Below are 14671 nucleotides of genomic sequence, written 5' to 3'. Positions count from 1 at the left end.
ATATGCCTCATGTTCCTTAACCCATTAACTGCCAAAATTACAAGGAATGTTTGTTTTCTCATGAAAATAATAACAAATATTAAATTAAGCATGTATAACATAAATTTACATTGGAAATAAAAAAATATGCTCTTACCTGTGGAAAAAGCGAGTGTTGCGTTCGCGCAATGTCAGCGGAATAAGACTACAGATGTTTAGTGAGTAGGATTGTACTCGTGTGATGTTTCTTTCGAGTGGAGCGCAGGATTACTTTTTAGCTGTATAACGTTTTATAAATCTACAAATCACTTGTAATTAATTTAATATTAAAATATACATTGTATTTCTTTTACAAACACAGATTATTTCAATTGAAAGATTCAAGCATGAAAAGCTTGATTACAATTATGATGTAAAGCTACATTACATACTTTGCATCTATAATCAGTCTGGCTATGGTACTCTTTACAACAAAGTCTTTTGTTATCAACGGACTTTACGATGTCTACCATCTCCATGCAATGGTTTTTGAATGCTGAATGTACTAGGTCTTCCTGTTGCTGATCTATTTCTTGCTAATTCTACACTCTCAATAGGAGTTTGCAAAAGGAATAATGCATTCTCGCGTCTGAAATCTAAAAGAGACTGAAATAAAAAAAATGTATGTTTCCAGTAGTAAAAAAAGTGGTCATATTTAGTAAGTTTAGATACGGTCTCACCTCATATAATTTATCAGTATTGTCAAATGCAAATTCTGCTTCATATTCCTGTACTGCAAATGTGATATCGATTCTTGTACAACAGGAACAGAAATGTCCTTATCAAAAGACCAATACATTTTTTCTTGAGGTAAAGAATAATATCCTGTAAGCAATAATATTCCAATAAATCTTCTCGTATAGGCTTCAGATGCAATAAATTCTTCTTCTTTTTTTTTTTTTTTGAGCGTATATATTTGTCTGTTCAACGAGAAGAGAGTAAATGTCTAAACCAAAAAGAAAATCGAAAATCTGTGCACTAGTTTTACCTTGTATTTTGTCTTTTATAATTTCTCTTCTGTCTCTTTCTTCACGTTCTTCCTGAGATATAACTAACAGTTCCTTTTTTATCCACTTCAAGATTTCAGTCTTCTGCTTTTTAAACTTTTTAGTATGACTATAACTGCTTTTAGAAGGCTGAAACTTACTTCTTACCTGAATTTCAACTTCCCCAACAGTATCATTTGGTAAAATATCATTATCATTATTTAAAACATTGCCATTCCTTTCTTCTTTGTCACTAGTGTCTGCAATTTCTGGGGGAACAACAACAATATCAGTTTCATTCAGGTCATTATTAACATTATCATCATCTGTTTCTTCATCAAAAAATCTTTGAAGGGCTTCTTCTAATGTAAGATACCTCATTCTAAGCATTTTTAAACAACCAGAACATCGAAAGGAATGAGTGAAAAAGGAGATTGACTACCTGTTTCCTGCTGACGTTGCATCAGAGCAACACCTGTTTTCTTTTGCTTCCCAACACAAATATAAACATCTGACTGATGTAATGTTGTGATAAATGGTGACCTTGATTAAAAATAGATCACTCATAAAGACGGTGATTCTTTCCTTAAATATTTTCACCAAAAATATTCCATCAAAAATTTTGCTTAAAGTATAAGATTAATTTTTATAAACAAAATGATTGTTGAAGGCAAATATTTTTTTACAGAAATAATCTTCATAATATTCCCTACACAATATCACTGCTGGTATCAAATATCTTAGGTAGTTATATTTATATACGCATTTATTTTGACCGTTGCGTCAATGCAACACCAGCGGCTAATGGGTTAAATGTAATAACATTTTCAAGTTCCTTTCTAAGATTCTTACAATTCAGACATCATCAGTATGTGTTCATACATAAATAAACATAGATTAATGGTACAGTGCTATAGTTAGAGAAGGAAACTGTCCTCCCAAGGCAATATATTTTTGAGTTTGCCATATTTCATGTAAAACATTATTTTATAGTGGTTTGTCATGCTGATCATGCAGCCAGATGAACAAGAATTAGATCCTGAATTACCAAATGAAGTTAAATTCAAAAGAAACTTGCTTTCAAACTAGATGATTTATTTAAAGAACTCACTACAAGATTACAGCTACAGGTTCTTGTTATACTTGTCTTTCTTCGAAACTTTTAAATAAAAAATGCAAATATCAAGTAAATTATGATCATAGTGACATTAATAAGGACGAATTCCTTGTTAAGAGGAGTATTTCAGAGTTTTAGTTTCATTATTGCCAGGGAAATGAAATAGGAATGTTTTGAATTTTATTGAATTAGCAGTTTACAGTTAAATATAATCTCAGAATAAAATTCCAAATATTGTACACTCTGTAACATAAAAAACCATGCACCAAGGAAGAGTTATATGAATCGGATGAGGTTGCATATGCTCATACCTTACAATAGAATATTCAAATGATTAACTTTTGATGGCCATTGACTGACTAGCTATAGCTGCAGTGCATTGCAATAGAGTAAGTGGATAGTGTATAAAACAGAGGACATTCCAATGCTAAGTTATAACTTCCATGTGAATGTGGTTCTTTCAACCCACATGGACTGTAGCAAAGTGACCACAAGACCATTGGTATGCAACTTGGTGAGTGGAAGCTGACTTCATGGAGGTCATTGCACTGACTGCCTTTCACCGTTGCACACCGACAGCCCTATTTGCTGTGGTCCTTTTGCATTTGACCAGAGATCTCATGGACTGGAGTAGAATTGTTCTTAGTGATGAGTTCCACATCAGACTGATGACCAGGAAAGATGCCCTGATGACCAGGAATCATCAGGATGACCTGATGATTGTCCTGATGACCAGGAAAGATGTCCCTGAAGACATCCATGACAGCGATGGAATATTTATCTGACTTCTGTCCACCACACTGCTCAACAATCGGGAGTATGAGGTGCTATTTCATTTAATAGCTAGACCCCTTTTGTTGTCATCTATGATACCTGTACAGCAAATCAGTGAGGTCCTGCACCCCATTGTGTCACCCTTCCTTTCACAGATCCATGTGCTTACATTTTGACATTATGATGCCCAGCATAACATGCCTTTTATTGCTTGTTTTCATGCTTCTGCAACACTTTCCTGGCCAGCACGTTCACAAGATCTCTCCTTAATAACAGAGCATATTTGAGCTGTGATGAGCAACTGTCTCTGACCATTTCTGGAATGCACTGCTCAAACTCACCAGTTAGAACATGTATAGCAAACAATCTCGCAGGAAGACATCTGAAAACTCTATGAGTTAATGCCCAGCTGGATAATGATAGCTTACATCAGGGTGGGGCCAATGCATTATTAATTTTTTTCTCTTCATTAAACTGTATTTCTTGAATAAAACATCAATTCCTGTGATACTCTCCATGTTTGTTACAATACATCACATGCATTGATTTTCATTCTATTTTGATAACTCCTTCTTGGTGCATCGGCTTTTATGTTATAGAGCAGCGTGGTCCAACTCGCAGTCCTCGGGCCGCATGCGGCTCTCTTATTCATTTTGTTGGCACTTGCCCTTCTCTAATGGGGGAAAAAAATGTTAGTTAAACATTTCGAAAAACAAAAAAACCCTTCTTACTGTTTTAAATAATAAATATAATAATTAAATACTAAAAATTATAAGGATCAGGTGATGAAAACTGTTGTAAATATTGTAACTTTAATTAAGTGAGGCAAAAACAAAAGACACAGAGCATTGCATTTGTGGACAGTTTGGATGCTGAGTATGGGGACATTTTATTGTACTGTGAAGCATGCTGGCTAAGTGCTGCAAATAATCTTCAACAGTTTTTTAGGTTGAGGAATAAAATTCTTGCTTTCATCAAAAAAGAAAACATTCGGCATGAGTATCAAGAAAAATTGGAAGAAATCCAGTTTTTAAATAATCTTGCTTTTCTGACAGATTTAAAAACCCATCTAAATGCTTTAAACTTGAAACTACAAGGCAGAAAACAAAATATATCCTAGCTTTATGGACATATTGAAGGCTTTCGCAAAAAAGTTTAATGTAATGCAAATTACACTGAAGGCAAATAATGTGGCACACTTCGCATTTTGTCAGCAGCTGACAGAAGAAAATGACACAAATTTTAGTATGTTTCATGAAATAATTACTGATATCAAGAAAGAGTTCCAGGACAGATTCTAGGATTCCGATTCCCTAAAAACAAAACTTTCATTGTTAAACAATCCCATGGAGATTGAAAATAGTGAGGTGCCTTGTGACTTCAAATGGAAATTTGTGATCTTCAGGCAGATCCATTCTACTAGACTAAAAAGTGTGATGTCACTGAACATTTCTGGAAACTGATTTCTAAAGAACGTTTTCTCAAACTGCATAAATTCTCTTTACAAATGTTACCACTGTTTGGCAGTACATATGTGTGTGAAAGTGCTTTTTCTGTTCTCAAACAAATTAAATAAAAATTGAAAAATCATATTGAAAGTGTTTCACTGGAATCGAGCCTGAGACTTTGGCCTACTGAAATTACGGTGGATATTTATAAACTTGTTGATCAAAAAAGCAATGCCAATCATCACATTGATTTCTAGACTGTAAAATAAAGTTATATATTAAACTAGTGATTTATATGTAATTTTGTTTTCTTTCTTTAATGTCTCTGGCCCTCACTCTTTTATACTAATGTTTGATTGGCCCTCGGGTAAGTAAAGGTTGGACAACACTGTTACAGAGTGTAGTATAACAGCGAACTTTCCTCACATTTGCGGTAAATATTGCTAGGTGTAAGAAAAGTTTTTTAAAAATCATTTAAAACATATTTAAGAACTACAACTGTTTATTTTGTGATTAAGAAATCTTTCGATAATGTCTATGTAATAGCAACTGAGCAATGAAATTGACCAATACAATGCAAATAATAGGGAAATGAGCAAAATATGGAAAAACGAGCAAACTAATAATCTAAGTTTAAAATGATAAAATAATATTTTTACTTTGAAAATAAACATGAAAGCTTTTAGTTATTTCCCCGTACATTCAGTCTGACATTTTTTAGCTATTTGCTCATGTATCAGGAGGGGCAGCAAATTCAAAGACTGTCCCAGATGGCAAATTCGGAGATTGTCCTGGCAGAAGAATTTCTTACTATGCCACTGTAGTATTTAAACAAAGATGTTTATGAAATATACCAGAAACAGATATCTGTAAAATGTTAAGTTTTGAATTCTTTTTATGTGCATTATGCAATGTTTAATGAATTTGAACTAAACAACTTAAATAAAACAGCACCCTGCAAGAATGTTCTAAATGAGAGTATTACTTCACAAATAATGTTTGGGCCAAATTAATTTTATTTTGAAGTTTATATGAATCTAGTGGCTAAATGTGTAGAATAAATTTCTGACTCGTTAGGTGATATAGCTTCAAAGTGGGAAATATTCTACACCACGGTAAGTAATGATTCTATAAATCTTCGGTTAGTGTTCTTAAGAATTGCTGGCTATCTAGTCTTCAATAGATCTTTGTTAACGTAAATAGAAATCATTAAGAATACATAAATGAAAATGGTCCTAATAATTAATTTAATAACCTATTAATTTTTAATCCCATTAAATGCTATTTTAAATACCTTCATTATTTAGAAATAATAGCCTCATAAAATACAAAATTCAATAGTTTTCATATTTAAATGATTAAAACAACCAGTTTTAATGTCCTCCAGACTGTATAGTGGTTAGAGGAGCCTATTGTAGTACTGAAGGGCCCGGGTTTGAATCCCAGAGAAGGCATGGATGTTTGTTGTAAGTGTTGTGTCTTTGCAGCATAGGGAGCACAGCGTAGACAAATATATGGTAAGCCAGAAGTTCTTTAGTGTGGATTGATGGTAAAGTGGAAGGGTAGGAGACCCTCAAAACCCCTTCCCCAGGGTGTTCTTCCTCAGAATTGGGGTGGAAGTAGAAGTCCAACCTCTTTGAGGCTCTGGCAGCTATTCTTCCATGAAATACATGTACAAAACAGTAACAACAACAACAAACAATTTTAATAGTGTCATTTAAGAGTATAAATAACTAAAAGCAGTGGAGCATGTACCAAAAACGTTATCTTATAGTGTAATTTAATTTTTTATATTTTGAAAATCTTTTATAAAAAATAAATAAATCATTTTTTAATGCCTTCTTGTTATTAATGAATCTTTACAGATGCTCAGTTTACAAATTTATTTTGTGTTTACATTGTATCAGCTCATGCTGGAAATCTACCAACAGATTGCTAATCACGTTATGTCATGGTTGTCAGTCAGTGTATTATAAAAAGGTAATCTATATTAGGCTGTTCCCAGGGATTTTTATGGCTTCTAACTTCTCTTTTGGTATTTATTAGGATTAAAAAAAGGTGTTGAAATAGTTTATTATCATTATTATTAGCATTCTTGAATTGCTACTATTTTAAATGTATGTTGCCCCAAATCACTTTTTCTTCATACTGCTACTGTATAAAATATGCTACTATGAATTGCTAGATTCCTTAACATTTGCTGCTTCATAAGGTAGCTGATAAAGGTAGTTGTGATTACATCCTAGGTATATTTAATCTCAATTGCATTAATATATTTCACTGTCTTGGACAGTGTGATGGTTAGTGAAAGCATCACACAGTTTTGAATTGGATTCCTTAAAAGGACTGAGATACTTCTAATTGTGGTGGTATAGGTTTGAAAGCCATCTCAAAGAAATTTATGATAAGTGAAGAGAAATATGAGGTCATATTCCCCTTCCCCTTAAGGTGATCTTGGTCAATATTGGGATGATGCATAAACAAAAGTCTGTTATATCCTTTGCTTAAATTAATTGATCCAAGACAATCCATATTCATAAAACTGTATTAAGATGTACGAGGCGTATTCGGAAACTAAGTACCATTTTGGAAAGAAAAAAAAAATGGTAAAACAATTTTTTCGAATCCAATTTTATTTTTACATGAAAATACATGTCTTAAACTATTTTTCAACATAGTTTCCGCCAATGATCAAACACTTGTCATAGCGGGTGACCAGTTTTTGTATACCATCATCAAAGAAACTTCCCACCAGTTTCGATAACCACTACTCCACAGCATTTTTCGTGTCATCATCGGATCCAAAGCGCTTGCCACCAAGCTTGCGCTTCATGTGCAGGAACAAGTGAGAGTCGGACGGCGCCAAGTCCGGCCTGTACGGCGGGTGATCAAACTGCTCTTAATGAAACTGTCAAATTAACGATTGAGTGACACCAGCAGTATGGGGCCGAGCATTGTCATGGAGCAACACAATTCCTTTACTGAGCATTCCTCTTCGTTTGTTTTGAATGGCACGCCTTAGTTTTGTTAAAGTCTCGCAATATCGTGCCGTATTAATGGTTTCACCTCTGGGAAGAAATTCAGTAAGCAAAACGCCTTTCCTATCCCAGAAGACAGTGCACATGATTTTTTGTGATGATATTGTCACTTTGAACTTTTGTTTTTTCGGAGAATGAGTGTGTCTCCACTCCATCGATTGTTGTTTCGATTCTGGTGTGAAATGACACACCCAAGTTTCATCACCTGTCACAATTTGGTTTAAAAAGTTTTCTCCCTCATCACTGTACCGCATGAGAAATGTCGGGGCACTACCAAGTTGCTTTGTTTTGTGAACATCAGTGAGCATTTCTGGAACCCATCGGGAACACAGTTTGCAATAATTCAAGCGGTCAGACACAATTTCGAACAAAACAGTACGTGAAATTTGTGGAAATGCCTCTGGACGAGTTGTCATTGTGAAGCGTCTGTTCTCATGAATTGCTTTAACTTTCCTTACCAAATCATTGGTGACAACAGAAGGCCGACCACTCCGAGCCTTGGCGTGGATATTTGTTCGACCTGCATTAAACATTCTTACCCACTTTCCTCGCGCTCAAAAATTTAATCACTGCACGAATCTCACAGTCAGCGGGAGAACTAATTGTCTTAAACATTATGAATGTGCACAGCAAACTGAAAACACAACATAGAGCAACCAAAATTGCGACAATAGAAAGTCAGTGAACAAGAAAGACTAGTGCGCATGCGCAAGACGCCTACCACAGCGCTGCGACGGCGCTAGAATGAAACAGTACTTAGTTTCCGAATACGCTACGTATTTTTTTTTTTTTATTTAGCGGGGAATTAAGGTATTATATTGTTATTGTGTTTGCATTATTATTTTTTTACATATAATAAAAGGTTTCTTGTTTCTAGGGTTTCTTGGATCTGATCCGTACATGGCCAAGTCATATTTATGATATATCTACTATTATAAGTATTGTATTGGAGCAATTAGCTTTATTTCCCAAGTCTGAATTGCTGTTAGAAAGTCTTAGTGAACTGTATATTTACGACAAGAAATTTGATAAAGCTTTGAATGTGTTAATAGAGTATGTACTTTTTAATATTATATCATTGTTTCTAATAAGATATTTGTTCTGAAATGTACTTTTGGATTATTTTAATGTAATATTTAGCTTTAATTTAAATGTACATTTATTTAAATTTAATTTGAAGTGTACATCTTCTTTGGGATCAGCACTTCTTAGCTGTTTTAAGTTGTTATTAATAAGAAAGGTTAATTAGGATAATGGAGTTTCTCCAAAAATGGTTTTGAGTTCCCTCATTATGCGAAAGAATGTAATGAAATTTTTATTGAGGTTAATGTTATTAAATGTTTCAGAATAAGATTTAGATTTAAAGATAGGAGTAAATTTGGAATTGTTTCTGTAGAAGATGGTACAGTTGAAGTCAAGAAATCTGCAACGCTTGGGATTAGAGGTTGTGCAGATTTCAGGACAGAAAAGATAATATTAAGAGTAAAAGTGCAAAATAAATAAAGCGTATTAGATACATTTAATTAAATTATTATATACATTTATACAATAATTAATTATATGCATTAAATTATTATTACATATATAAACTGATTATATTATATTGTTCATTTATATTAGGCTCCTCTATTTTTAAATCAGCATGAATCTGCTTCCCCTTTTCTCTCAGGAGTAGTCCTGAAATAGGTACCCCATCACTCCGCCGCTGCCGTAACCACTCGTACAAGACAGCATCGAGGTTTGCCAATTTCGCCTTATGTAAAGATTTCCGGTTTCAGATTCCGGTGCTAGAATTGCTGTTGCTGTAAAATTTCAACAGCTTTTCTTTATTGTTTCGTATATCATACACAGTCTATGTGGTAATTCCATACTATTCTGCTATAAACGGAGCAGTAGCACCTGCCTCGATCTTTAGCTCGAATTTCCACTTTTCTCATTACTGTCAATGCAACATGTTTACGTTTTTAAACGTAGCAAGCAGTAAAATCACGAGTAAGTTTCTTATCTGTCATTGTATTAAAAAGTGCTAAAATTTAAAATATTCTTAATTTATTCACAAAATATCCAGATAAAAAAAAAGGACATCAGTAAACAATCTCGTGAAATAACAAAGCTTAGAAAGTACAACGACGCGAAGCGTGAACTTGAAAGAAGAGTTGAGTTAGTTGTCTGCTTTTTCACCTCGATGCAGTTTGGAGGGAAAAATACTTTTATCATGATGTCAGTAATTTGGTATTTCCGTTATGACTCATTATTATTCAGTAATTATGATGTCATTATCCATTAAGTATTTTTTCTTTGATATTTCATACTCCATGTTGCGGTTTCCGGAACTTATAAACTAAATATTTATATTTTGAGAGTCAATGCGGATTTCAGGTCGGCAAATTTTAGGTATTTGACTGTATTGTTAATTGTTTCAGAATGGTTATGATTAAATGTTTCAGAATAAAGTTTAGGTTGTAAGATAAGACTAAATTTGGAATTATTTCTCTTAGAAGATGGTATTTTTTCCTTTTCTTTCAGGAGGAGGGTTTCTAGGATTATGCATTTTGTGACTAGTGTTATTATGTTGAGTATTGATGATTTTGATATTTTGGGCAGTCATCCTGGAGTATCTGAACTGTTTAAGAAATTTGATACTGAGATATTCCTAAATATTTCTGATTTATTTGATGGTCTGAATTATAATTTTAAAATAAAATGTTCCAATGAGAACTATTCGTTCATGATTCATTACATTTGGTCGTCCTATTTTTAACAATTTCTTCCAAAATTTTATATATTAAAATTAAATGGCATAAATGCTATTGGTTATGAATATATATGTATATAGTATTTAGCAGACTTAAAATAATTTTGAAAAACTATATTAAGAAATATAATTTTAAAAGATATGGAAGAAGATAATTTTTTGCACTTGTAAAATTTTTTTTGAATAAATTTACTAGAAAGATCTAATTTTGTTTCTTTAATTTAAATTCTTTTTATATTATTTGCAATAAATGTTGAATTTAATAAATATCTTGTATTGCATATCCTTTCCTATGTTTGTTATCCTTTTTATTTAGGATTGGTAGTAAGGACAGAGTGTTTGAATTGATTCAAAATCATAATTTGTTTGGAAGTATTCATGACAAACTTGACACACTAATGGTTTTAAATCCACCTGTGGCTACAAATATGCTACTCAATAATGTGCAAAAAATCCCAGTGAATCTGGTTGTTTCTAAGTTGAAAAATAAGAAAAAATTGTTGTATGAAGTAAGTGAAATATTTTGTTGCCTTTTTTAAATATATTTTTGGGTCTCTAAAATTCATTATTTAATGCTGCCAAAGATTAAGTATTATTTAAAAAAATTATGCTCGCTAAATTATTTTTTAATCAATCTGAAGTTTATCATAATGAATTTAACATTTGGTATGATTTGCTATTTTTATTTATAATGACTAAAAAAAAAATTTACATTTTGTAGTATTTGCACAAGGCTTTTCTTAAAGACCCTACACTTGGAGAAGAACATCATGGTTTGTTAGTGGAATTATATGCTGAGTATGCGCCAGAACAGTTATTATCTTTTCTAAGAACATCTTATAATTATTCATTAGAACACGCTTTAGAAGTTTGTCAGCAGCGTTCTTTAATACATGAAGTAGTCTTCTTATTAGGTGAGTATAAACAATAACATGAATAGGAGAAGAAGGCAAGCTCTTATAGACACAATATAAACCAGTTCAGTTCCCTCAGATGACTTTAGAATAAAAGGCACTATGCACTTAAGCAAATGAAATTTATTCACTGAGAATCACTCCTATTTTAAATCTTAGTGAAATAAAAGATGTAAATCTTCTATTTGAGAATTAATCTTTGCTTCCCCCCCCCTTAAAATTTTTGTTCTGCAGTATGCTTTACGTAAGTCCCCCCTCCGAAGCTTTTTTTTCATTTCATAATTATTTATTTTTGTACTTGATTGATAGATGGTTACTAATATTTTTATATTTCTAACAATTACTATTTTAAATTATGCTTTAATTTTAAATGTCTATGCAATATATTTCTACAAATAAATTAATAAATGCAACATTTATTATTGTTGAAAATAATAAAAAATAGTGAGTAGAGTAGCAAGAAGTAAAGCATGAAGTTGTGCTGACCATTTCACTGACTGCTTGAGTTTAGGGAAATGGCAAAGAATCTGGTTTTTACCTTTCACTAGCAAAGTGTCTGGATGAAAAATCAAACTAAAGCATAGACTTAAATATTATTTTCAAGTGTACTCATTTCTTCAAAAATTAAGAATTAAGTGCTCATTTTCTTCTTTGGAATGTCAGCACTTCTAAGCTGTTGAAAATTGTTATTAATAAGAAATGCTAATTAAGATAATTTAATGCCTCCGAAGATGTTTTTGAGTTTCCTCATTGTGTGAAAGAAAGCTAGGAAAATTTTACTGTGGTTAGTGTTATTAAATGTTTCAGAATAAGATTTAGGTTTTAAGATAAGACTAAATTTGGAATTGTTTCTGTTAAGATGGTATTGTTAAATGTTTCAGAATGGTTATGGTTAAATGTTTCAGAATAAGATTTAGGTTTTAAGATAAGACTAAATTTGGAATTATTTCTCTTAGAAGATCCTTTTTATGAGGAGGGTTTCTAGGATTATGCATTTTGTGGCTAGCGTTATTATTATGTTAAGTATTGATGATTTTGATATTTTGGGCAGCTATCTGTTCCTGAAGTATGGCAGAGAATCTGCATTGGTTAAGAATTTGATATTGGCATATTCCTAAATATTTCTGATTTATTTGATTGTCTGAATTATTATTTTAAAATAAAATGTTCCAATGAGAACTGTTTATTCATTATTCCATTCAGTCATTCATCACATGTGATTTTTTATTACCTTCTCATGTTACAAAATGCATTTTTAAAAGTTATGCTATATCTTTAACATGAGGACTCATGTTTTTAAATTGTTCAATAACACACTATGATAAGTTCTTGGTTGCTGGTGATGGTTTTGGCACACATGCATAGATGAATTATTATAAAAGTATGTACGCGACCTATCATTGCACATCCAATGCAATACTCGTTTTCATCTTAATTTTTCTCTGTGTCATGAAGCTTTACTTCTTTTCCCATTCAAGTTCTTTTGTATAATTGACATCTAGAATTTGTAATGATTGTGTATTTAAAGTAAATATTTAAAGTTTCATATTAAACCATTTTAACTTTCTGAGTTGTCCATGTTTTTTGGATCTATCGTGAAAACCTGTATTTTAAACAGCATTTATTAACTAAATTTGTATAATTACTTATTTTCATCTATATTTTCACATCTTACATTCATTAGAAGGACATGTGAAATTAAAGAAAGTGAGAAAGCAAAATATCTTAAATTATAAGCGAATATTTACCAAGTGACGAAAAATCTTAGATTGTATTAAGCCATTTACGCCTCTCAGAAGGTTAGTTATTGAATCCTTATTGAAATTAAATTTGAAGATTCTCATTGATATGTTTTTTGTGTAACTTAATGTAGTTTCTGCATTTATTATATAACATGGTAGATTGGTTAAAGCCACATTTACGAATGTAGAAATGTGTTTATCTTTTTAAATGAACATTAGCATATTTTGCGGTTGGAAAAAAGGTCTTATATGTGTCAGTTATCCCCACTCGCATTTTCTTGGTGATATGGCAGCAAAAGCATAATTTGTTTCTTATCTCTGATTCCTCTCCCCCTTAAAATGTAAGAGACATTCATAGCATGTTTTCTTCTAATTTTTTAATACTTGATTTTTGCTTGCTCTTTGACAAAATTGAAAACCTGTGTATGAGCCAAATTTAAAAGTGTTCTATAAATTCAAATATTGATAAATGGTCAAATAATTTATATTATGTAAATAATTTGTATCATGCAGCTAAACCTATCACATGAGCTGAAGGTAAGTGTCAATTCACCTTCAACTTAAGCAGCACAGGAATGAGTATGAAAGGATACATTTAAGGCCAATTGTTGATTCTCTCGTCTTAAAGGCATGCATATCATTTGGCAATCAAGCAACAGTGTGGTAAATTTACATTGTTTGTCAGTGTTAGTAATCATTCATAAGCAAGTATAAAGTATAAGATTTTTTTCCTCCCTCAGTTGTGCTCTTGCTCTTATGAGCAGGTGTTTTTCATTTCTAGTATGTAATGAAGGATGCATGGATAAAAAAGGGCTGCATATTCTGCTAGCTTTAAATTAAATGTTATAACTTTTATTGAACAACTAGCAGCTTTGCTGCCAGCCTTCGTCTGGCTTTTAAATGTACCGGAAAAATGGCTGAAGGGAACACCAAACATTAAATGTAAAAACTGCGTAGAATTTTACTCTGCAAAACAACTTCATAAAAAAAAGTTATTATGTATAACAAAATTACAATGAAATAAGCAGTATCCTTTAATACAAATATTAATTATCCTAATAAATAAATTAACCAACTTCCCTTTGCAAAATCTTAAGAACTCAAATGGTATAAAGGAGATTAAGAATTTTGTTTCCTAAAAAAATCACTCAAAACTTTTCAATATCTTAAAAACAGTGAAATGAGCAATAAATAACATAAAAGAATACAAAAAATAAAAAATTCTGAAAAGCAAAGTACAATTAATGATATTTTATCTTATATTTTCAAGAGAAAAAATTACAATGAAATAAGTTATATCCCTTAATACAAATATTAATTATCCTAATAAAAAATTAACCAACTTTCCGTTGAAGAAAAAAAATCATGTAAAACTTTTCAATATCTTACAAACAGTGAAATAAGCAAAAAATAACATGAAAGCAACTCAAAAAACATAAAATTCCGTGCAGAATTTTACTCTGCAGAACAACTTTATTTAAAAAAAAAAAAATCAATAAAAATGTATTATATATATACGAGGGCCATCCAGGAAGTAGATTACGTTTCCGTCTGTGGCCGCTAGGGGCGGGGCTAGCGCGGCCATCTTGGGGTCAGAGCGTTGCGCAGCTCAGTCTGCATCTAGCCGTGCTAGTGAGAGGTTCGTGCTGTGCTCCGTTCAGATACTGTGACGGTTTGAAATGTCTGCGTTAATTGAAAATCCCACGAGCTGCGAGGTGCGCTCAGTAATAAGGTTTCTGACTGCAAAAAACTGTAAACCGATAGAAATCTATCGGCAGCTTCGTGAAGTGTATGGGGACAACATTATCACTGAAGGTGGAGTGCGTCAGTGGGTCATAAGATTTCAAAATGGCCGAACCAATGTTCACGACAAAGATCG

The 14671-nt window shown here is 32.2% G+C and overlaps 1 protein-coding gene across 4 annotated transcripts in view; it reads left to right on the top strand.

The window, feature by feature from the left end:
• lt (vacuolar protein sorting-associated protein light) overlaps nt 1-14671 on the top strand; it is a 99303-nt gene that overhangs the window by 54583 nt on the left and 30049 nt on the right. For all 4 annotated transcript variants that reach the window (XM_035363232.2, XM_035363228.2, XM_085814614.1 and 1 more), the window contains 3 exons: nt 8259-8434; nt 10453-10645; nt 10858-11050. In XM_035363232.2, coding sequence (XP_035219123.1) covers nt 8259-8434; nt 10453-10645; nt 10858-11050 — 562 coding nt within the window. The remainder of the gene's footprint in view (nt 1-8258; nt 8435-10452; nt 10646-10857; nt 11051-14671) is intronic.

This window comes from Stegodyphus dumicola, chromosome 4, assembly GCF_044657685.1.
Source record: "Stegodyphus dumicola isolate Sdum_Otavi_A_Nest chromosome 4, ASM4465768v1".
NCBI classification, from domain to species: Eukaryota; Metazoa; Arthropoda; class Arachnida; order Araneae; family Eresidae; genus Stegodyphus; species Stegodyphus dumicola.
This window is presented reverse-complemented; position numbering and strand designations above follow the sequence as displayed.